At 35.7% G+C, this 26,164-nt stretch overlaps 1 protein-coding gene and 1 non-coding gene across 51 annotated transcripts in view; one reads left to right on the top strand and one right to left on the bottom strand.

Moving 5' to 3' along the window:
• The window catches only part of LOC125874619 (transcriptional corepressor SEUSS), a 52,720-nt gene that overhangs the window by 13,379 nt on the left and 13,177 nt on the right, over positions 1-26,164 (top strand). For 3 of the 50 annotated variants that reach the window (XR_007447289.1, XM_049555536.1, XM_049555552.1), the window contains exon 5: positions 2,264-2,277. The exons of 10 other annotated variants lie outside the window; for them this stretch is intronic. Coding sequence is in view for 38 of the 40 variants with exons in the window: in XM_049555536.1 (XP_049411493.1) it covers positions 2,264-2,277 (14 nt within the window). In the remaining 2 variants the exon portion in view is untranslated. Of the gene's footprint in view, positions 1-120; positions 1,402-1,535; positions 1,656-2,037; positions 2,087-2,263; positions 2,482-2,607; positions 2,677-9,862; positions 9,961-11,113; positions 11,208-11,959; positions 12,030-13,579; positions 13,631-14,329; positions 15,419-25,018; positions 25,900-26,034; positions 26,155-26,164 lie in introns of those variants that run through there. 37 more of the 50 variants (XM_049555579.1, XM_049555582.1, XM_049555573.1 and 34 more) reach the window with 36 other exon arrangements.
• On the bottom strand, positions 23,175-23,391 carry LOC125875317 (small nucleolar RNA U3). The gene has a single exon (XR_007447386.1). It is a non-coding gene; the product is annotated as a small nucleolar RNA U3 (small nucleolar RNA).

Below are 26,164 nucleotides of genomic sequence, written 5' to 3' on the forward strand. Positions count from 1 at the left end.
AAAGGGATAGGAATGAAGTTTGATTTCTGATTAGACGATTTCAAGTAAGGTTGGGTAGGGTAAATCTATCTTTATCGGAAGGGAGGGATAAATTGACACAAAATTGAATAACTATTGCAGTGGATGATGCAGCAAAAGACAGTTATTTGAGCAGAAAGAAGTCTGGTTTAGTGGTTTCAGAGATAAGCTTCCATCTTATGGATAAAAAATGGAATGATATTGTTGGTTTTGCTTGGTTCTCCGCCTAGTTTTTTCTTCAGAGCAATTGAAATTTCTTGAGCTTAGTGGGGGGCTTTGAAGCCATTTTATGAATTTTCTGTACTCACTTGAGGCTTTTATGCAATTTTAGGAAGTTTCTATATTTGCTCAAGGGTTGGAAGACTGCGTACTTCTTGGTGAAAAATGGTTCCAACAGGGCCTCCTAATCCACTTGGAGGTTCCCAGTCAGTACCTTCTTCATTACTGCGAACAAATTCCGGTGTAATGGGTGGTCAAGGGGGGTCAATGCCTTCACCAGGTGGTTTCCCTTCTATGGTTTCTCCTCGGACGATGTTTGGGAATATGAATATGCTAGGGAATGCTCCCAATGTTTCACATCAGTCCTTTGCAAATGGAGGTCCTAATGCAGGACTGGCTGGACCAGGAAGTTCTCAGCGTGGCCCTGTTGATAATGGGGCCGAGACTGACCCACTTTCTGGTGTAGGAAATGGGATGGGTTTTAGTGCTTCTTCAACGACATTTATGTCATCAGCCATGGCGACAAATCCAAATAGCAGTCAAGTTCAAGGACAGCAGTTTCCTAACCCCTCTGGTAACCACATGTTGGCTGACCAACAACGATCCCTACAGTTTGATTCCCAGAATTTTCAACATAATCAACAGTTGCAGCAGTTTTCTTCCCCTATCAATTCCCAAACACAGCAACAGCAGCATCAATTTCAATCCATGCGTGGTGGATTAGGAGGTGTGGCACCTGTCAAAATGGAAACAGAGGTGACTAATGATCAAACACCGCAGCAGTTGCAAGCTCTGAGAAACTTGGCACCTGTAAAAATGGAACCACAACAGATTCAAAGTATGAGAGGTCTTGCGCCTGTCAAAGTAGAACAACAACAATCAGACCCATCTTTATTTCTAAATCAGCAACAGCAGCAGCAGTTCCTTCAGATGTCCAGGCAGTCCCCTCAAGCTGCTGCTGCTGCACAGCTTTTGCATCAGCAGAGGCTAATGCAGTTTCAGCATCAACTCTTGAAGACTGCCCCTCAACAACGAAACCCATTACAACAACAATTTCAACCGCAGAATCTTGCTGTCAGACCTCCTGTAAAGCCAGTATATGAGCCCGGGATGTGTGCCCGTCGGCTGACTCATTATATGTATCAGCAGCAACATAGACCTGAAGTAAGAAGAATGGGTCAACTATATCATTGTGTGGCATCTATGCGCTACACCCTACCCTACAGCTTTCCCAGATAATGAAAAAGAAAATATGATATCAATTTTTCCCCTAACAAATTGCTCTTCCTTCTTTATAGGACAATAACATTGAGTTCTGGAGGAAATTTGTTGCCGAGTATTTCGCTCCCAATGCCAAGAAAAAATGGTGTGTATCTATGTATGGAAGTGGTCGGCAGACTACTGGAGTTTTTCCTCAGGTTCATTGCTTATGTGGAAGTTATTTACATTTTTTGTTTTTGTATTATTTATATGCTCCCATCAAATGAAAATGGAGTTGTAATAACTTTCATGGTACAAGCTTAGTATCCTATTACAGCATAGATATATTTTTTTTATCTCAGATACTTCTTTTAGAGCTCGTTCTATAAATGATGCTGATTAGCTGTAGAACAACTGTTAGCAAATGAGTTTATATCTTTGATTTATATTGTGTAAATTGCAGGATGTGTGGCACTGCGAAATANATTTTTTATCTCAGATACTTCTTTTAGAGCTCGTTCTATAAATGCTGCTGATTAGCTGTAGAACAACTGTTAGCAAATGAGTTTATATCTTTGATTTATATTGTGTAATTTGCAGGATGTGTGGCACTGCGAAATATGCAGCCGGAAGCCAGGCCGTGGGTTCGGTATGTTCTTTGCAGCATCAAGCTCTTGAATTAATTTTTGGTCCGGGAAGCAGTTAACAAACTTTGTGACTTAACAAAACCCATTCTTTAATTACTTCATCTTTATTTATTTGGTTTTCCTCTCAGCTGATAAATTCTGTTTCAGCATCTGATATATCTCAACTCATTTTTTCTCAGAAGCGACTGCCGAGGTTTTGCCCAGGCTTTTCAAGATAAAGTATGAAAGTGGCACTTTGGAAGAACTTCTCTATATTGATATGCCCCGTGAATATCAGAATTCATCTGGGCAAATAGTCCTAGATTATGCAAAAGCGATTCAGGAGAGTGTCTTTGAGCAACTTCGTGTTGTCCGTGATGGTCAGCTTCGCTTAGTGTTTTCACAACCTGATTTGAAGGTTAAAGGAAGAACTGATAGTTTAATATTCAGTGAAGTGCTTATTCATGGACAGTTGAGACCTAGCATGGTGCATATTAATGCTATAATTTGTTTGATCTGAATTCCTTTTGTATCTACTTGGCAGATAGTTTCTTGGGAATTTTGTGCACGGCGTCATGAGGAGCTTATCCCTAGAAGATTGTTGATACCTCAGGTTAACAATTTTACCTTTCAACTGCCATTCCATGGATGTATTTTGAAGTCATGCTTCAACTGTGATTTGAATAATACACTTCTATTCACTGATAGCAGACTTTTAGGTTGCCTAGATTTAAAATAGGTAAAAAGAAGTTGGTTGACTTTTTTCCTCAAAAATATTTGAAGATGCTTTAAAAACTCTACTTGAGAAGTAAAGAACTTCAATCTAATTTCTTGCCACATCTGCTAATTCTGTGTGATTGATCTTTATTATGAACATTACTTATGTAATTGGATGATAGTTTGGTCGTGTGAGTATTTATGGTCACTATTTCCTTTTCTTTTGTCTGTTGGTACAAGCTCAATATACATGGAAGTACAAGATTTCCGTTGCATTTTTGTTCTTTTCTAATTTCAAAATTACCTGTTTCTTCTTCTTAGCAATATAGAACGGTTTAGAAGCATCTTATTCTCAATCCTCGCCTTGTGATATTGAAGCGGTTAGGGCTGCTGGACAGACCACTCTAAACTGCTTTTTAGATGAATTAAGCTCCATTTAGTAGTTTGTGGTCGCAATGTCTGTTCATTAATGGAAAGAATTGACTGTTCATAATCGTATGGCATTTCTATTTGTTTTTTCTTCAGTTTTGGGGAGAATCTGTCTCTGAATAAATTTTTTTTTGAGAAATATTGCATGGCTGGTTTGTGTTGGGATGTAATATTGTTTTTTAAAGTATTTGGTGGATTGTATTTCGTTCTTGTGATTGGTTTTTGGTAATCTGAGTTTGAGCTGGTTTTATCTCAATTCCTAATAAAGGTAGATTCTGCTTTGAACCTGCTATCTAGGAACAATTTGAAATGCATCGGGTAGAAGCTCTAACCCTGGTTAAGGCCTAAGGGTTTGGATATGTTATGGTCACGGGAGATGTGATGGAGAAAAACTCAGAACAGTTTTATTGGGTGATGTTTATGCTATCTGAAGTCCATGGAATAGAACTTTTGATGTTCTATAATGTGCTAGTTTTAAGAAATTTGTTTTAGCACAGGATAACAAAGTATAATTTAAATGAGCTCCGACTTCATAATGGAAATTGAGGACTTGGAAAAAGGAGTCAAATTGTTGTGCTTGTAATATGATCACTTGCTATTCTAACTATTCCTTGGTATATTATTTTATCACAACTGGCTTCAAACGCCTAATATCAAGAAGTCCCTTTCACTTATGAAATTTAGAATCAAATTCTCTCTCAGTAGGATTGTTAAAAGAGTAGTACCGGGTAATGGATCTTGGTGCATTAAATTGGACCTAACTCAATTGAAAAAACTCAGAACACAAATGAAAGCTGGATCTAATCTTGTAAACCCTGAATTCATTTCATAATTTCCAGATTTTGTTATCTTTTTAATTTTGCTTTTGTACTTGTACTATAGTAAACTACTACTATATTATAAAAGTCTTCTACAAAAAAGAAAATAAGTGTTAGAAATTGAACTTCAATTGACAAAGTAAAGAAACATGGATTGAAGTTGTCGCGACCCAAAAATGGGTGTGTGATGGCACTCGTCTTATCCCACCAAGAGTAAGCCTAAAATTTGAAACCTAACGATTGAAATGCGGAAAGTAAATGATCAAAACATAACTATGGATAACTTAGTCAAACTCATAAATGCCCTCAAAAGCTGGTTGATACATGTACTAGCCTCTAATGTATTACAATAGGATGAGGAAAAATACAAAGTCTTTATGTCATTGTTTCTCGAGTAGAACAAGAACATAAGAAAGGAATAAGAGGGTCACTGAAATGACAAACAACTACCTCTCAAGTCTCCATAGTAAAGCCTCAGACAAGATAAAGGGGAAGGGTAATCAAGAAGATCTTGACTCGTAACCTACACAAGTGTTGAAGCAGGGGGTGAGTACCAATCAGCACGATACTCAACAAGTACACAACTGACCCAAAGTAAAGCATTATTGAACACAAGTACTCCAACTACTCCATCTGAACCTCCATAACTACAACCTGCAACAATCAAACAACCTAACCTAAACATTTCTCACTCCACCAGTGGCGGAGCCACCTTACAATTAGGGGTTTCATCCGAACCCCCTTCGGTGGAAAATTATATGATTTATACATGGTTAAAATAACTTTTTAGGTATATATAGTAGATGTTGAACCCTCTTCGACTACTTCATGTGTTTATTTTTTCAGATTTTGAACCCCTTTATTGAAAATCTTGGCTCCGCCACAACACTCCACATCACAAAGCTAGGAATAATTCAATTTGCACCTCAACACGAGAAGTCCATCAACACAGGGTTTTACAAAATCAAGGTTCCCAACAACATACATATCAATGGTTATAATCAAATGAAGTGCAATGCAATGATGTGCAATGTCATATAGAGTGATGCATGTCTGTCCTAACGACACACACCCACTATCTCTTTGTTCGGGACCCATGGGGAATTTCTCAGTCCATGCATCTGCCACGGGCGTGTGGCCCGATCCCAATTTCATCTCAATGAATCCGACACGAATGTGTGGCGCGTTCCTTATTTCCACTCAATAATTCCTCCATGGATGTGTGGCCCGATTTCTATTTCCTTTCATCCTCACCAATTTCATCACAACAATGGTACAACATCAATGCAAACATAATACTGCAATGATCAAATATGAGGATGATAATTCAACACCAATATCTAATTACAATCAGATAAAGCATGTCATCAAGTGAGTAATCTCATTCGGCCAATTGCCCACAACAAAATCAAGTCACACATAACAAGATTCTTGTTTTAACCCAAGTTATTTAGCAAGTTCACCTCATCAATTTACAATATGAAATTCTTACATGAATCCCTTCACCAATTCCCATTTCTCCCAATCATATCAAAGCATACAAGGTTCAAAACTCTAAGAAAAATCAAGAAGTCTGCTTGCCTTAAGAAAATCACACAATCACTCCGGCACTTGAACTTTTTTCTTCTGAACAGTATCCAAATCAATGCAATCTAATTAAATAAGTTATCACAATAAGATTTCAAGTCTATCAATACTCATATCAAACATTTTGGAAAAAAGAGTCAAATTGACCCAAAAACCCGATTCATAAAAACGAATGTTAAATCTGGAAATTTATACATGAAAACGCTACCCAAAGAATTTAGAAGTCACTGGTAAAAACCATTTTGAAAATGGAGTTGAAATCATTCACAAACCCCCATTTTCCCCCAAAACTCAAGTTCTTGAAAAATCCCCCCAAGTTTGAACCCAAATCAATAATTAGGTGGAAAAATATTTACATAATCAAGGCATAATAAAGGGGGAGAGTTGAAATCTGTTGCCCAATTGAAGTTTCTTGAAAATCCTCCTTGAAATCGCTTAAGTCAAGTTTCTAGGGTTCAAAAATAGAGAAAAAGGGAAGAAATTCCATCATTTTGAAAATACACATTGCCAAGGGTCCTCGCAAACGCGAACTCAGGTTCACAAACACAATCCCTAGTCATGAACACGACTGCTAGATAAAATGACCCTTTGCAGATGTGGTCAAGTCTTTGCTAACGCAAGGCACAACAAACACCAGACGTAAGAAAATCAACCAACACACAAGTCTCCGGAAGGACCTTGGGAATTCGTTCGGAATCTCGTACACAAACCAAATTTGTTACCCAACTAAACTCGTTGTTCCGAACTTAATGGAACCATCAAAACACAAATCCAAGGTCTTCTTGACTTGAAACTCGTGAAAGTTGCAATAAATTAACATAACGCCTAAAAAGACCAAATTAAGCTTGAAACCTTTGAAAATTCAACTGAGACCTCTCATAGGCCTAAAATCATCCCCCAAATTCGATGGAATTGCTGAAAATTTGATCTGAGCATTTGAACTTCGAATGTTGACCAAAGTAAACTCAAGGCATAAAATTATATCAATTTTCAACTTAGGACCTCAAATCCACGGAACCCCTCTAAATTTGAAAATGACAACTCTCCTAGTCCAAATTTCACATTTCGAAACGGATGGAACTAACGGAATTCCATTACAAGGTTCGAAACTCTGATTGCTACCAAAAACTATCTTGCTCGGACTCTTCAAAAATGTCGACGGGTGTGTGTCGGATCCTCCAAAAATAGTGTATTTTTGAAGGATCCAACACGAGTGCAACTACATTTTTGGAGAGTCCTAGCAACTTAGTCCAAAAACCACTTTTAAACAACTTGATTCTTTCAAACTCAAAACTTCCAAAAATCCATGTAAAAGTGGCTGATTCAACTTCTAATAGACTTGTTAGTTCCGCAGCTCAAAAATCATTACTTTCCAATCAATTTACAAATCCAACTCCACAAACTGGTCAGAAATGACCTGGGGCAACTTTCAGGAGGGGTAAAATGGTAATTTTATAAAAAAAATTCAAAAATGACCTTCCGGGTCATTACAGAAGTAAGCTCTAAATGTGATCATTCTATGTGGATCTACTTAAAGAATTCTGTGTTTGCTATCAGTAGAAAAAAGTTGTTTGCTATCTAATAATATTAACATCTGGATTTCTACGATACATTTAATAAATTAAGTATGCTATACTAGTAAGTTCCTGTCTTTCGGTGTTAGTTTCCTAGGTTTGTCAATGTGCAGTATGGGTTGAAAAACTTTTGGCGCCAGATTTGCTACAAACTTAGATTTAAATGAAAGAAAAGAAAAACAAAAGCTAGATTTGAACCGGTAAACCCAAAACTCTTTAATTTTCTCCTAGAGCTGCACTATCTTCAGTAATTTTTTTCCTATTTTAAGCGTGTGTTCAGTGAACTAGGATCTGATAAATGCATATGATAAAAACTCATTTTTGAATAACCAAGTACAGGATTCATGCTTTAACTATTATCTTGGTATGATGAGTTACTTGAATGAATTAGTGCCTGTTTGGGCAAGTTTCTTAGAGCTCAAAAGCACTTTCTTCAAAATTTGAAGTGTTTGTCCAATAAGTAAAAGTGCTTTTGAGTAGCAGCAAACTCAGTTTTTCTATTGTTGGGAAGAAGCTAAAATTTCCACGTTCTTGAAAAAGGTGGAAGTAGAAAAATATCCCTACCATCAATACTCTTGAGAATATCATTAACTAATAAAAGTGTGCTCTCTAACAACTTAAGCTTTTAGATGAGATGGTCACACACTTTTACATGGTATCAGAGCAGGCAGAGAACCTGATATTGAATCTCACTGCCACCCAAATTTAAAAAGGATTTCCATGTGATTAGCCCATGAAAAAGAGACAAGTCTGCACGTGAGGGGACGTGTTGAGAGTATCATTAACTAATAAAAGTGTGCTCTCTTTAAGAACTTAAGCTAAAACTTTTAGATGAGATGGTCACACACTTCAACAAATACATACTTATCAAGCATATCCCCTCATTAAGTTATTACTTTTTTATTATATAACAACCATTTCCTTTTCTTTTAAAAATAAAAATAGAAGAAAGCAATGACTAGTTTTAGAATATCTCATTTCCTTTTGACTCTTAATATTAGTATCCATGCATTTCATGTAAGAGTTTTCTTTGTCTTTTATTTATCTCTTTGTTAAAATGAGTAATATTAATAATTACTAATATGCTTCATATATCGTAGTGAATTTTCGTTGTGTGAATGATTTTACTTAGTTTTGTGGTAAATACCCCATATATGATGATATAATTTGAGGAATGATTTTTTAATATATATTGGTTAATGTTTCTTAGTATATTCAAATTATCATATTAACATTATACTAATATTTAATGTTTTCATTGATTTATCTATATGTACTATATTGATTGAAAATTTTAATATGTATTTTTATTTTAATTAAATAATAGTACAAGTCTTATCAGTCTTTGATTGTTGATACTTAAAATATTTTTTCTCTATAGAATATCTTAATTATAAATGTGCATCGATACTTGGCCATTTTTGTAATTTGACGCTCAAAAGCTTTTAAAAAATAAATAAAGATTAGCCTTGTACGATTTGCTTATCAAATACTGAAAAAACACTTTTAAAATGAACTACTTGTCAAACACATTGTGTTTCTCCCGAAATACTTTTTTGGAAAGCTATTTTAAAGAAAATGCTTCTGAAAATAAACAAATTTTAGTAGCTTAGTCAAACAGTCTCTTTATGTGCGCCAATTAACAATTTTAGCGTTTGATTTGAAGGTGACATCTAATTAAGTATGCATGTTAATAGATCAATTGGCTTTTGTTCCGTAACTCTAAGTTGCATGGACTCTTCAATTTCGATGTTGCACTCATGTCGTATCCCCAAAAATGTACTACTTTTGGAGAATCCGACACGCACCAATTGACATTTTTGAAGAGTTTGAGCAATGTAGATGTAGGTTTTTCATGTTTTGGTACACACATTAGGTCCGTTGAAGAAATTGTATATAAGTGTGTGCATGCATGTGTACACATATGAAATTGATACTTGTATACATGCGTGAGTATAAATCTCTCTCTTTTAGGCAGTTAGTACAATATTTTAAGAGATCTTGTGCACAATGACCAGTGTGAATGAGCATTTTCTGAAGAGGCGTTGCTAAACCATTGATATTTCACTTTATCGTAAAAGCAATAAATTTCTTTGTCTATATATTTCTTTATTCATGCTTATAATTATTAGTCTTGGACTATACATGGGCAGAAAGGGGTGTCGCTTGACACCCCTTCGTTGGAAAATTACTTTGTATATAGAGGTCCAATTTTGGTTTAATCAATATAAATACAAGTATTGACACCTCTTAACACAAGTTAAAGGTTTAGTCTAGTGGTTACGGTGTTGTGAAAATTCCTTGAGGTTGTGTGTTCTAGTCCTACTAACCTCATAATTATATTTTTTTCTCCAACCATCGACACCCCTAATGACAATAATGGGTCCGTTTACATATATATATATATATATCTCTTCTCCATTTGCGCTTAAATCCCCAATGAACTTTAGAGCTTTTTTGCGCTTTTGACAACACTTACGGTGAATGGATCTGGTTTTCTACTTCAGGATGTCTCTTTGAAGCAGTTCTCAATTTATTGCATTTGATCGTACTTCTGTGGCATCTAGTTGTTTTAGCATATATGCTTTGAAAGTTGATGTTGCATATAAGGTAGGGGGCTATTGAATCATTTCTGATTTGCCTTTTATTGTTTTGATATGCTGTACCTGTACAGGTTAGTCATCTGGGTGCTGCAGCTCAGAAGTACCAGGCCGCCACCCAAAATGCATCATCTAGTGCGTCTGTTTCTGAGTTGCAGGTTAATTGCAATATGTAAGTCAGATACTTACATTAAGGTGTTTATTCCAAGTATTGGGTTGGCAATGTTCCATAACTTTGTTTGATGGTTTTGTTTCATTACAATTTCTATTTAGCATATCTAACCCTCTTTTTTAAGAGGTCAGCATTAGACTAACTTTGTTTAATGGTAGTTTTTACCTAGCAATTTCTATTTAAATATCTAATCCTCTTTATTAAGAGGTAGTCGTGGTCAATTATTAGATCGCCGTCATTAGCGGGCAGTGATGATGAGATAGGATCTATTCGTAATTGACATTTTATATAGCTCTGTTTTTGGCATTGAGCTTTTGTGGTCTTTACTGGTGCTGTTGCCCGCTTTTTTTTAGCTTAGGTTAGCCTCTCCATGCTAAGGTAAGATGTTCTACCAATGAGTTGCCCTAGTAAGCTTTTGGCAATCCAATAACTTTCTTAAAGCTGAAACTTACTGTCATTTGATTCAATGATTTACCAGGTACACATTTTCTTGTCTACCATTGTTGGATGAGGTAGCTTAGAATTTGGTGTAATGGAGTATGGTCAATTTGTCATACTGTTGAACCTTAGAAGCTCAAGCTCTTTAAACATGAGTATGAATGTCTAGTAAATAAATATTTTACCACAATGGTGTGTTTAGGTGCATGGCTGTCTACCTTCTTTTCATACAATTTTTTTTGTTAAATCGAAAGTTGAACTTTGGAGTGTCATGGTTTTGGGGTGTGGGTTGAGGATGTTGAATGTGACCCACGTGAGTGCTGATTTAAATTCTAGTCCTCTCATGCTCATCCAACTTCTCCAATTAGTTCGCTTCAGTGTTATGGTGACGTGTGTGTGGGGGGTGGGGTAGGAGCTAGGTATGTCATATGGTGTCTGGTCCTACCAAAAGGGAGAGGAATAAATATTCTTCCCATGGAATTAACATTAATCAGGAGCTGTGGGTAGTGGTTTGAGGAGGTGGGGCAAGCGAATGTAAAGATATGCATTCCCTTTGAAAAAGTCACAAGTGATCCATGTAAACATTCAGTTGTGAAGTAATGTTTAGAGATTCCTTGATTCTTGAGATTTTATTAAGATTGTGTAGCTGCTACCATCATGTGTTCCTTTATTTAGCTTTAGTTGTGTGAGTTTTTGACTTCTAATTGCGCTTCAGGTTTGTTGCTTCAGCTCGTCAGTTAGCAAAAGCTTTGGAAGTTCCGTTAGTAAATGATTTAGGATATACAAAGAGATATGTGAGATGCCTACAGGTATGTACCTTGTTCTGACATAGAGAGCTTCCTCTCCCCCCCCCCCGCCCCCCCCCCACCCACCCCCGCCCCCCCCCCCCCCCCCCCCCCCCGCCCCCCCCCCCCCCCCCCCCCCCCCCCCCCCTCCCTCCCTCTTTTCTGTCCCTTATGCAGGTTTTCGTTTCAGTAGCTACTGTAATAGTTAATTATTAAGTGTCTTGGCCAGCTTATGCATTTCTCTTTTTATGTCTGATTTAAAAGTCAATTAGTTTAGTTCTGTCGACCTGTCTTCAGTTGATTTCTTTCCATACGTCGTCCCGCTGTTTTCAGAGCAGACTTGAAAACGGAGACAAATTCAATTCTCTTAACAGCCAGCAGGATATAGATGGTTGTCAATGTTGTGGATTTTGAAAATTCCTTTTGATAACGCATGTAATTAACTCATGTATAATGCTTCAGCTTTTCTCTTGGATACAAATATGTGGTGTAATGTTTTCCAACTGTTGGTAATTCTTGTCTTTCTTTCAGGAATTGAATTCATTCAAAAAATGTTTGTTCTAGCGGTAACTCAAGGTTTTTTGGTTTTAGGTTCTTCTAATTCAGTTTATTTACTTCTCAAATGTTCTATAATCGTTAATTTTGGAACCAAATATAAAGCTGATTTTGTGTGATAACATCTGGTCAAATAATGGTTTGCTTGTTTTATAATACTTGTTCAATTAAAAGAGGCTTGTGATTAACTATGGATGTGTTGTGTTCTTGGTGGATTGCAGATATCGGAAGTGGTTAATAGCATGAAAGATTTGATCGACTATAGCAGGGAAACAGGGACTGGACCCATGGGTAAGTTCAACCTACTTAACCTTTCTATAGTTCCTTACATCACAGTTCAAATTTACTGACCTTGTGACAAACTAATGTCTCTTTAAAATAGGAGGATAGATGGGGTTGTTTTCCTGCGAGTTAGTGTTGTATACAGCGACAGCAAAATACCTAATGTAATTTCACAAGTGGGGTGTGGGGAGGGTAGAGCATACGCAGACCTTAACCCCCCTACCTTGGGATGTAAAGAGGCTGTTTCCTGTATCCCTCAGTTCAAGGAAAAGGAAATAGTGGAACTAAAGAAGCCTACTAACATAGCTTATTGGCAACTAATTGTTGATAGTCATTAGAAGATTTTTTTTTCCTTCTGTTATGTCATATTTTCGCTAAGCCCCACATACATTCTAAGAGATCGTACGTTTTTCGAGACATTATCGACCTAGTGTTGTATAGATCAGAATGTATTTCACAAAGAGGCATCTGATTGTCATTTAAAGGTGTCCAGGGATTTTGGTTCAATGGGAAAGATTGTACAACACGAGATGTGATAGGCTACGTTGCTCCAAGTTTGGTTTAAGGTGAACTGTAGAGAATTAGGCCCATTATCTTCTTTTGATAAGTAAAGAATGACACTTATATAGAGAGGATTAGGATCATTATCCTGAGTTTCGAAGCTGAAACAACGGATTTCTTAGCCAACCAAAAAAAAAAAAAAAAAAAGAGCAAATTAAGGGGGAGCAAAAGAAAGAAGATTTGCCATTTGAAGTAAATTTTGGTCATACCATGAAATTGCTTCTGGGGATGGAAAATAGAAACCATCATATCTGAGTAGAGAATCCATGATGCAAAGCAGATTCTGTGGCGTCTTTAGTCAAATTTGTTGGTAATATACTGTCATGTAATAGCTTGAGCCTTGCAATATGCATGAATGTGGGTGAATAGAGAGGACACTCAACTCTTGCAAACTAAGGATCACTTTTATATTGGACATAATGTATAGTTCATTTGCTCTCATTGATCCAGTAGCACAGTTTTCCCCCTGAATTTCTTATCAATCTCTCTTTTACCCCGAAATATATCACTATTCCTAGTGGCATTCTGGATTTGGTGTATAGTCGTTTTCAATAATGAGGATTTGGTGTTTTATATCTTAGTGCTACCTCTTTGTACTTGGTAGTTTGCTGTAACATTTAAATTCCAGAAGACCGGATAAGTGGTCAAGTGTTTCCCCATCATTCATGAAGTTCAAGTGGTCAAGTGTTTCCCCATCATTCATGAAGTTCAAGTGGTAATCTAACAAAATTTAATTTGTGGGGTAAATGAGTGGGAGCTCAACTGATCATTAATCAATTTTTATGTCTGGCCCAGTGTTATCCTCTCAACCTATGATGCGTCGTATGTCAGTGGGCCATTTTTGTGTGTGCTAAATCGATAATTTGGGGTAGATATTCAACTTGCACGTGATGAACTTTTTTATTTATTTTCATATAGTATTTGATTATCTGTCCTGGCGTTTATCTTTTACATGTTATTCTTACAGTTCACATTGTGCCCAACTCTTAATTTTACAGAGAGCTTGGCTAAGTTTCCTCGTAGGAACGGTTCTTCAGCTGGAGTACAAGGTCCAGTTCAATCAACTGAGGATCAGATTCAGCAGCCACAGCAGCAGCAGCAGCAGCAGCAGCAACATACACATCAAACAATCAGTAGCTCAAACCATGAGACAACTTCACAGCCTGGTGTACTGCCACTACCTTTGAGCAATTGTATATCGAATGTTAACAACTCTGTGAACCAAGTACCTGCTACTTCGCCTAGTGGTACTGTTGTTGGACTACTGCACCAAAATTCCATGAACCCCAGGCAACAAAATCCAGTGAATGGTGGAAGTAGTACCTACTCAGGAAATGCTGTCCAAATGCCTTCACCCAATTCTTCAAGTATAATGCCTCAGTCTCAACCCAACTCTTCTCAATTCCATCCTCCAACACCATCGTCATCCAACAATCCACCACAAGCTTCACACAGTGGTTTATCATCAGTGCAACACATGAACTCTGCGAATTCCCCAAAAATCTCAATTCAGCAACCAGCCCATTCAAGTGACGTGGATGGCAATGACTCTCAGAGTTCTGTACAAAAGATTATACATGAAATGATGATGTCTTCACAGCTCGGTGGTGGCGGCGGCATGGTAGGTAATGGTATGATTGGGAATGATATAAAAAATGGGCATGGGATGTTGGCTACAAGTAATAATTCCCTTCTCAATGGAAGCAATTGCCTTGTTAGGAATGGGACAGCCAATGCTAACAGTACAGGTATTGGTTCTGGATTTGGGAGTATGAACAATGGACTGGGCCAAGCTGCAATGGTTAATGGAATTCGAGCTGCATTGGGTTATAACCCTTCAGCCATGAATGGGTTAGTGGGCATGACAATGGTGAGAGAACGCAATATGAGCCAACAACAACAAGATCTGGGAAACCAACTGCTAAGTGGTCTAGAAGCAGTCAATGGTTTTAACAACCTGCAGTTTGACTGGAAAACATCTCCTTAAAAAGGTCCAGGTTGGCAATTATTAGTCTATGTTCTGCTGCTTGTGCTGCAAAGATCGTTTGATGAGTTTGCCTCTCATGATGAGAGTAGCCACGGTTGCTGAAGCAGAAGTGGCTTCAAAGCTTGCCCCTTCTGTACTGATTTGAGTGGGAAGGACAATGTATAGTGTGGCATCTTAACAGATGAAATGTTATCTCATCCGAGAGTGTACTCTCTTCTAACTTGATTTTGCCTGGTTTATCATAGCTGCTCCTTGAATGGGACTTTCAGGGAGGAACTTGGCTATTGGACTGCTGCATTCAATCTGTTTATACCATGTGGAGGCATTTGTTAAGTATGTATCGGCTGAGCTATTGCCCCTACCGTGCAGCATCTCCACCACCACTCCAGAGCATGCGGTTGTATATAGTTGGGATTCTGTTGTAGAGCTTCCAGGAACTGCTAGAATTGGCACCGGTGCAATCATCATTTCTTCTCTCCTTCCTACTTGTCTTTCTGTTAGGCTTATTTGGAGTGGCTTGACAGGAAAAATTAATTAGGATGAGGCTTGGGGAAATTAAAGTAACTCCGTTAGTATGAAGTATATCTGATGGAATTGATTTAGCACTGGAATTTTCATAGGGGCATGATTTGAAGTATTTCTATTAACTTGTTGATTAGGAAATGCTGCCTTGTTTTTAACCCACGGATGTTTGTTCTAATTGCTTGACAAAGTAGAAAGAGCCAGTTGCTCATGTTTTTTGCTGGAAAAAATTAAACCCGTTGATGAGGCTGTCCCACTTTACTCTTGTTGCCATGATCTGTAACTTGTTATTGGCTTTCTGGAGTGGCAGTGTTTTTCTTTTATTGAACTGCGAGGGGAGCGATGCTATTGTAAGGATACTAGTCATGAAGAAAAATCTCAATATATATTCTTGTCGGCAATATATTCCGGTGTCTCTAAGTGCCGGCAACTCCAGAGAGATCATCCGGCAACGGCAGCATAGACACACCATAATTAGGATTCATTTCCTTGGGGTGGTTTGCAATTTTTCATTTAACAAATTTATATAGTTTGAATCACTAAGGTTCAAAATCTCACGTCCCACAAAGTTAATGTAATGAAAAGAATGCAGGTAATGTAAATTAAAGAGTTCAGAGGAGGACCTTTTTATGCCTCACACAATTGACACCATGTTGTGTAAGGTACTTTTCTGTGTCAAATCAGTGGTGTCAAATCTTTAACACTTTTGGATTCACAATATATTTACCCTTACATATATAAGCCAACAAGATTGGGACTATCACAGCACTAAATAATTGTACAAAATGCAATTCAAATTGTACTATCGAGTTGGACGAACACTGCATTACAGAAGTGGACCGAAAGCTATTTAGATTGTACTATGATGAATTTAATATTTTATTGTTTGTGGCCCTATTTGATTGGCTATTACAATTCATGCATTTTTTTAGAGACACACGTGTCTTTATTTGCTTATTCATCATACTTGGTACAAAATAAAGACCTTCCCTTTCTCTACATCTTCCATCTCTTGAAAGTGTTAGCTCTGTTCATCTTTCATCTTTCATCTTCTGAAAGTGTTGCTGCAGTTTAAGGTACTTCTTATCCTTTGTTCTTCTTCTCTCTTCAATTTTTTTTGTGCTCAAATGATAAACTGAGAATGGCAGTTGGATTTTTGTTTCTAACCAAAGGGAAAAATCAAAATGGGTCATTTCTAAATAAGGGATAATACATGGATGAAAATTTGATTTTTTCCATTCAAATTTCTTCTGAACAAATGGGTAAATCAAAATGAAAGTTCATATCTTCAATGTCTTTCCCAATTTTCGGTCATGGGAAAAATCGAAATGGTATTTCTATTCATGCAATAGACAAATTCAGTTTCTTTGTTGATGTTGAATTTGTAGTTATGATATATATTTGATCGACAGATCATTAATGTTGTTAGCGGTTCATTACTATTTTATTGTAAATGGGTGAGTAGTGGATGACTTTTCTCTGTCCTTTGTCTCCCTTGAATGTAGTCTATTGAAAATTTAAATTCTAATTTTTTATGGATTTATTGATTTCTGCGAACATTTTCAACTTGCATGTTTCTATTTTTTCTAAAATTTCACCAAATAAGTATTCGATTTGATGAACCTTTTCGAGAAGCCATGTTATATGGCTGATTTGTACAATACTTCGTGCCGCTATTGTTGATAAACTTATTTTCCTAGCAGACAAATGGCACTAAGATTGAACATCGATCTAATAACAACAACCGAAACAGTAGATTGGACATGTAAAGTCCAAATTGTGGACATGAGTGGAGGAAGAGTAAGCCCAGAGAAAAAACTCAGATTCCAAAATTTAATTTTGGAAGATGAAGAAGTACTTACACCTATAATGATAATTGTTAACTTGTATGCAAATATAATTTAGTCTCATCAATATAGACATTAACATTTACAACACTTTACAGGAGCAACAAATTAGGGGAGTTATGTATGCTGCTGATATTGATAATTATGCTGACAAACTTAAACTCTTTTAACACATATTTGATTACCAGTGCAAGAGTTGAAGTTTCATCAACTTCATATGGAAGACCAATTCACAAATTCCATTGGGTACTTGATGATGGAGAAACTATAATTGAACGCATCAATCTTACTGACGAGCATGAAAAGCCACTGCGACCACCGACCATACTGAAAGATCACATAGTTACTATGTTTTCTGCTCCAACTACAGAAATTGGTATATTACTCCTAATAACTACTACTACGCATAACATATATACAATTGCATACATGTGTACACATTCATTATATTTGATTACTTCTTACTTGCAGATATACTAGATGTCGTTCTTCGTTGTGGCCCCTTAAAATATGATGGCGCCTTCAAAATAAGTGTCGCGAGAATACTATTGTAACTGTAACTGAATCGAAAAGAGAGTGGACTATCAAAGATCTATCAAAGCCCATTTGAAATGAAGACCCCTGCTCTGCTTTCAAACTTTCCAACTGCCATAGATGCTCCATTGCTTTCAGGAAGAGACAATTTCTTCTCACTTTTATAGAAAGACTTTGGAGAAGTTGAAGGAGCAGAACTCCAAATTAAAATAGAAACGGCTGCAGAATTTCCTATAATCCTTGCAAGAAGTATAAGAATATCTCCTTATCAGGATATGATTGTATTAAATAAAATTCATTAAATATTTATACTCAAAAGATAACATTATAGAAACATTGTCCTTATACAGGTTTATCGCTTTAGAGTAGATTCAATTCAACGATTCACATAAACCCTACTAATCCACATGCATTGGAGCTCATCAACTGGTATGCATTTTTTATTATAATATATTACTTGCACTTGAACAACATATTAAATACTTTATTTTGGTGTACGAATAGGACAAAAAGAAACAAAGACATGCTTCAAGCTTTGCATTGGAGAACTTCTCCGGGTCATCGACGTCTCTCACAATGGCTCCAACTCAACAATAATTTATCACTATTGAAGAAATTTCATTTGAAACAATTGTAAGTTTTACAACTATTATAAATATATCTTACCGGAAGCTTTTACAAATATAAATATAGTCCTACTACATGTGTATTTCATTGTCCTGGACAGAATGAAATTTTCCACGTAAAGGCAGAAATAAAAAATTTCAGATGAACTGCAGAAGTTTTGTGTGCTCGAGTGTTCAGGATGTAAGCAGAAAAAGCACACAAAAGAAAAGAAAGTGTTCGAATGCACAACGTGCCATCGACAGACAACATTAGTGCCTCGACATTATATTTTCCTCATATACATTTCATTACAATAGAATATATTATACATACATAAGTACTAAACTAATCATAATTGCAGTTGTACCTTTCAAATTGACCTGATTGATGGTAGTGGATCGACATCAACCTTAATTTTTGAAGACTTGGCTGAAAAATTGCTTTCCATGACAGCTGCACACATATTTGAGACAACTTGCATCAAGGTTACCCGTTATTTAAATGCATTTGTATAGTTGTTTTTACTTTATTACTGAATTTATAATGCAGAGTCTCTGAATTTTTTTGAGAATTAAAAGTTATCTGGTAGCGTTTTCGTTGTTGGAAAAAGATAGAATGACATGTGCCATCTGATACTCTCGATTCATCAGTTGACTAAACTCTTTAAGCAATTTGAAGTTATCTGTTGAGGTTAGAAGCCAAATGTTCAACTTGCTAAGTTGAGGAAATTCTTTTTGTTGTTTGAAGTTATTTGTTAAGGTTACAATCCAAATGTTCAATTTCGACTCCTATTGGGGCTTTTGCTTTGTCTTTACAAGTTTTGTTTTTTATAACAGAACAACTCCAGTGACATCATAACTTTTTGGCAAATTTAAGAAATGACTTTCCCATTTTCAGAAGCAACTCCTCCCCATTAACCATGTCCAAGACATGCTGTCAGAACTCTTTCGAGTTAAACTACGAAAGTCATCTTGTAGAAGCTCTAATGTCACGCCCACAACTCTATCTGTACTGTCTTGCACATAAAAGAAAATCATCTAAAAAAGGTCAAGCTCTAAGCACATGTGAGCTAGCATTGGAACCATCTAATGTTCTACCAGAATCTTCAACCTCGGGGTTGAAAATTGAACCATCCACACCAGCAAATGCACTATAAAAGCTCAGTCTACTTAAAAACCTACAATTGAGCTTAGATGAGGCTTTTAAATACACGCTTGAGATATAAAGTAAGCTTGAGATATAATGTGACTTATTATATTCTCTGTTCATACATATTTACCCTCTGTATTGTCTGCTATTGCATGAAGTATCTTCCTTACTTTTGTACTTTTTGGTGACTGCAAAGGAATTTTTTTGAAATTATCATCCGCTACAACTACGCTCAATAGGGAAGACCCATCATAGGGAACTAACAAAGATGTTTTTCAGTTTTTATGTCGCTTGCTTTAACCCAGGTTGGTAGTTCGAACTCTTTGATAATTCTGAAGACCTAACCAAGAGATATTATTGTATTACTTTTCTCTCTGCTTTCTCTGATTGTTCCATTTCTTCTCAAATTTATAATATTTTTAGTGTTGAAGCGGTTTCTATTCTTTTGTAAAGGCAGTAAGTCCACTGTGTGATGTTCTCTTAGATCCTGATGTGTGATTCTGTAATAATTCACTTTGCCTGTGTGTTGCTTCGTATTAAGTCCTTTTCGACCAATTTTTTTTTGATATGCAATTATTGCTTTTGTTGAAAGAATATTTGTCTACCAAGTATTCGAGAGTTTCACTATTTGCTTAAGATTACTGGTTTTTCATCAATTTATATTTGGTGGATTTATGATGAGCATCTCCTTCGATCAATTATTTGGCATGGTCTATTTCTCTTTTTAAAATTGATTTATTAACAACCTACAAAGCAAGAGCATGTTGTGTGGTTGCTATATTTTCTCTGTGATCTTCTCCAATCTTTAGCTAGATTAGATTCTATACGCATTAATTCTGACTTTTTGCCTCATTTGCTTATTGCAATATTGGGATGTCTAACTTGGAAAAAAGTGATATTTCGGAACTTCTCTAGCACTGTGAACTCATTGACTCATACATCTTCTTACATACTTGATTGGATCAACTATTTCAGCAGAATCAATAACTATCGTTTTCCGATATTCATTTTCTACACTTTCATTGTTGTTGTTTGTGGGCTTAACAATTTTTTCTTCTTTTCAAATCTCAATTTCAGTTCTTAGCCGCAGATGCTTTCCATTTTGATATTCATTGGGTTTTTATTACCTATTATATATTAGTCTTTGTTATTAATTATTGATCTAGACATCTTTGTTATTAAATATTTGATTTAAAAGTATCAAGTGTACATATAGTCGCTATGACGATTTTTATTTAGGAGGTATTCAACCAACCTCATGAATTTATGTTGAGTCGAAACTAAGTAACTTTGTTCTATCTAAATCTTCTTATATTATCATAAAGATATAAAGCTGCAATCTGCTCAAATAGAGATGTTTCTACACTGAACATAAACTAACCATGATTATTTTTAGTATATGACCTTTTCAATAATTTGCAAGAACAACAGTTTGTAATTTCAAGTACCTATCCGCCTCCGGAAGATGTCATTTTTGGAATGCAGAAGATTGGCTATCAAGCATGAATTTTTACTCAACTTTTGAAGTATGAAAAGCAATAGTAGTTGTTTTTATGGCGTATAGCGTCTATTGCAAACAATGCTAGCAGACGATTCAACTTGAAAACATACTTTGATGTACATACTGTTAATATATATATATAATACTATGCTATTATTAAAAGACCGTTTTATAAGTGGTTTGAAATGTTGTAGTTTGGTAAACATGTTCATTGAAGCTTCAATCTGAGTTATTTTGCAAGCATGGGTTGTTAATGACTTTCCATTGGTTAGGATTGTGTTGATCTTCGCTTATTTAGAAATGCCTCTTTGAAAACGTTGTGAAAAGAGAATCAAGTTCGGAAGTTATAGTTGAGTTGATACAGCTTTCAATACTTTCGTCTTCGCATTCTGCAGGTTTTTATTGATCTTCTTTTTGTTTCTTTCGTAGACAACTAGCTGACTATGAACACTTTGTATCAATTTTTGAGAGCTAATTTAACAGTGATAGCAGTAGAAATTATCACAAATACATACGTTAACATCTTTTTTTAGTCTGAGCTATCAATGATTGCATGTATTTTCTGTTCTTATTTTACTCAGGATCATCATGAACTTTTTATTTTTCGTACTTTGCCCTATTTTGTATAACTGATTTGTTCAAATGTTTTATGAAAATCTGAGAAACTAATCTAATAAATTTATTCAGGTTGGAGGAGGAGGAGGAATATTCGTGGAGAGACACCTATTTACTCAGATTGCAGTTACTATTTTAGTCGGTCATTGTTTCTGTTGTGAAAAAAATTATTTGAAATGAAAGACAACAACAACCAATTTTGAGCTATTGAGTTGAGAGTTCTACACAGTTATATGTTTCGGCGCACATTAAAAAGAACGAAAATTTACAATACCAAATTTTGATTTCATGTTTCACCGCACATTAAAAAGAACAAACATTTACGATACCAAATTTTGAATTATAATTTACTCTTTCTATTACTGTCAATGACATATTGGGCCCGTGCCACGGGCTTCACCGTATATTCCATCAATTGTAGTTTTTTTTTCGGGAAGAGAGATTTTAGTAGGTATTGTCCTTGAACTTTAGTAAGTTATAATACATCATTGGTGTTTTTTTTTTAATATATGATTCATTTGGGTGGTGTTTAGTACAAAGTGAAATACTCACTCTCTTGAGTTAGTTTGACTTGATACAAAATTTAATAAATGAATACGGTATTAAATAGTCTAGGGAGGTAATAGGTCCTCATGAAAGTTTAGTATCGCAACAACAAATTCGACCAAAGTTGGGGTATTTTTCAGATACTTATCCCTTTTATTAACTAGAACAATAAAAGAAATTAGTGTAACTGTCTAAATTAAAAGTAAAAAATGGTTACTTATCGAGGAATTATAATCAAGACAAATTTAGGATTTAAAGTTTAATTTTTTATGTCATTATAAAATTATTATAATAATTTTTTATATATTTATTTTTTTAATTTAAAGGGGGCTCAACGGCCCATTTTTTACAACATTATATATATATATATATATATATATATATATTTTATTTTATTTTTTATTTATTTATTTATTTATTTTAATAAGGATTTTCTCTAATACTCCCTCTATTCCATATTAACTTGATTTTTGAGACTTTTTTCATTATTCTAAATCATTGCATTGTTCAAAGTTTAGGATGAATGTGTGAAACTTTTTTCATATTTGCCCTTTCATTTATTGAAGTATTATATATTTTAGGAAATAAATTACATTACTTGCAAAGTTATATTTATGATTTCACAAAAGACAATTGTGAAAAGTATGACTTAAATTGTGTATTTGAATATTTTTCTTAATATATGCATTGACTCACAAATTTAGTTAATGTGGAATAAAAAAAGTATATAAGATATGGATCTTTTTAAATTAAAATTATTGTGGAATTCATATTTACATGACATAAATATTTTGATATGACAAATTTAATTGAGTGTTTTACTAAGAATTTCTTTTAAAGTCAAATAATTTGATTGATACAAAATAAATTAAATGACTTTGCTACATAATTTCTCATATTAAGTGATCTATTGAGATATTTAGGTAAATTTTTGCTAATTTCAATTATACAAGTTTCTTTCAAAAAGTGTTGAATTCTATTGGCTGGTTTTTATTATTAATTAAATATTTTTGGATTATTATCTTCATTAAAAAAAGGCATAATCTATCTGTAACCCCTTAAAATTGGCACAAAGTTTCACTTAAATAGCTTAACTGAGCAATGTTTTTAGGATCCCGCTGTGTCATTGACACTTTTTGCACAGTCTCCTATTTACCACAAGCGCGTGTGACACAATCATGTCCACATGAATTAATTGACCAATCATATTATGCTAATTCTCAAAGCCTTTACGTTTCATATTTGCTTCAAATTAAAAGATTTTTTTGTTAACTTAAAAGTTTGGAAGTTTGTCAGACAACCATTAGACCATCCCAAGCTCCATTATCGTAGTTGAGAACGATCATCTACGGCACCATAACCCGAAGAAGGCCATGGTTGGCTGTTAATCACGCTCTAGTCTAATGACCATGATTCATCCACCAGACTTGTTTCCTATCTCCTTAGAAATCAAGGATACAGTGGTACGAGACTATAGAACAAATCATGTTCAAGTAAGGTCGTAAAAGATAAATTGATCTTTAAACTTCTATTTTCGATTTTCTCACTTCTTCGACTTCAACCGATCAAAAACCTAGGTAGGTTTCTCTCTTCTCTTGACTTCAAATTCACATTGATTACTTTATTTTTCACTCAATCCACAATTATTACTAACTATTATCATAATTTATGTCACCATTTTTCAGGGTTTAAGATTGAAAATCAAGTATTGACGTTCAATTTCTCTAATGTTGTAAAGCCCGACAAAAACGTATCATCGATTCATTAAGCGTCTCTTTTTTGTAATTGAAAAGTTTATTATTCAAAAATTATTTTGAACAAAATAACAAACATCCTTAATTAATTTGACACTTTACACCCATAACATATTTTTGCTTAAAATGAACAAGCCTAGTTAACGTGTTTAAGTGAAAGCTTATACCAACTTTAGGGGCCATCGATTAATTAGAAAAAAAAAAAGAAAAAGAGAGAGAAGAGATTTGACTTCGTTTTAATTGAGAGAAAGAGAAGAATTGGTAAAGAAAAGAAGGAATGAAGAAGAAAATTCAATTCGATTGAATACAATTTTGACGTCCGTAAACACATTTTCTCTCTCATCAATTTTCTCTCTCTAAAAAAAAAAATACAGCTAAAGAAGCTGAATCTATCTACTGGAGGCACAGTGAAGTTCAAAAAGGTGACGCTAAAATTTGTGTGTTTTTTGTGCTTGTAGTTCCGTGTAAGGAATATACTCAATCTTCGGTGAGTCGGTGTTGAAATTGTCTTTTTGTTTTCTAAAGCTAGCTGCAGGTTGCTCATTTTGAGCTTTGGATCCACTATTTTAATAATTTATTGCGAGATTTAGGGCTTGATCAATTGTTCATATGATTGTATAAGTTTTCTGCTTTATTTTTTATTTTTTGTTTAGTGTTCAATCAATTACTTCAGCTTCTTTTATTTTCTGAGTTTGAAAATTTGGGTGTTTTTGGGTAATATTCTCTTGACGGTTGTTTTTCTAAAAGGGATAGGAATGAAGTTTGATTTCTGTCTTTAAAACTGTTGAGATTTGGGGTTTTGTGTGCACAGCATTCTGGTTAGATGATTTAAAGCAAACAGCATTCTGATTAGATGATTTAAAGCAAACAGCATTCTGATTAGATGATTTAAAGTAAGGTTGGGTAGGGTTAATCTGTCTTCATCGGAAGGGAGGGAAAAATTGACACAAAATTGAATAACTGTTGCAGTGGATGATGCAGCAAAAGACAGTTGTTTGAGCGGAAAGAAGTCTGGTTTAGTTGTTTCAGAGACAAACTTCCATCTTTTGGATAAAAAATGGAAACTTTCTGTCTACCTTAGATCCATCTAGTAATCGCTCGCTATTATTGGGTTTGCTTGGTTCTCTGCCTAGTTCTTGTTCAGCGCAATTGAAGTTTCTTCAGCTTAGTGGGGGCTTTAATGCCATTTTATGAGTTTTCTGTACTCACTTGAGGCTTTTATGCCATTTTAGGAAGTTTCTATATTTGCTCAAGTGTTAGTAGATTGTGTACTTCTTGGTGAAAAATGGTTCGCGGTTCCCAGTCAGTACCTTCTTCATTACTGCGAACAAATTCCGGTGTAATGGGTGGTCAAGGGGGGTCAATGCCTTCACCAGGTGGTTTCCCTTCTATGGTTTCTCCTCGAACGATGTTTGGTAACATGAATATGCTAGGGAATGCTCCCAATGTTTCACATCAGTCCTTTGCAAATGGAGGTCCTAATGCAGGGCTGGCTGGACCAGGAAGTTCTCAGCGTGGTCCTGTTGATAATGGGGCCGAGACTGATCCACTTTCTAGTGTAGGAAATGGGATGGGTTTTAGTGCTCCTTCAACATCATTTATGTCATCAGCCATGGCGACAAATCCAAATAGCAGTCAAGTTCAAGGACAGCAGTTTCCTAACCCCTCCGGTAACCACATGTTGACTGACCAACAGCGATCCCAACAGCTTGATTCCCAGAATGTTCAACATAATCAACAGTTGCAGCAGTTTTCTTCCCCTATGAATTCCCAAACACAGCAACATCAGCATCAATTTCAATCCATGCGTGGTGGATTGGCACCTGTCAAAATGGAGACACAGGTGACTAATGATCAAACACCGCAGCAGTTGCAAGCTCTGAGAAACTTGGCACCTGTTAAAATGGAACCACAACAGATTCAAAGTATGAGAGGTCTTGCGCCTGTAAAAGTAGAACAACAACAATCAGATCCATCTTTATTTCTACATCAGCAACAACAGCAGCAGTTCCTTCAGATGTCCAGGCAATCCCCTCAAGCTGCTGCAGCTGCACAGCTTTTGCATCAGCAGAGGCTAATGCAGTTCCAGCATCATCATCAACTCTTGAAGACTTCCCCTCAACAACGTAACCCATTACAACAACAATTTCAACCTCAGAATCTTGCTGTCAGACCTCCTGTAAAGCCAGTATATGAGCCCGGGATGTGTGCTCGTCGGCTGACTCATTATATGTATCAGCAGCAACATAGACCCGAAGTAAGAAGAATGGGTCAATTATACCATTGTGTGGCATCTATGCACTACACCCTACCCCATAGCCAGCCCAGATAATGATAAAGAAAGCATGATATCAATTTTTTCCCTAACAAATTGCTCTATTCCTCTTTACAGGACAATAACATTGAGTTCTGGAGGAAATTTGTTGCCGAGTATTTCGCTCCCAATGCCAAGAAAAAATGGTGTGTCTCTATGTATGGAAGTGGTCGGCAGACTACTGGAGTTTTTCCTCAGGTTCACGTGG

This window comes from Solanum stenotomum, chromosome 8 (genome assembly GCF_019186545.1).
Source record: "Solanum stenotomum isolate F172 chromosome 8, ASM1918654v1, whole genome shotgun sequence".
NCBI classification, from domain to species: Eukaryota; Viridiplantae; Streptophyta; class Magnoliopsida; order Solanales; family Solanaceae; genus Solanum; species Solanum stenotomum.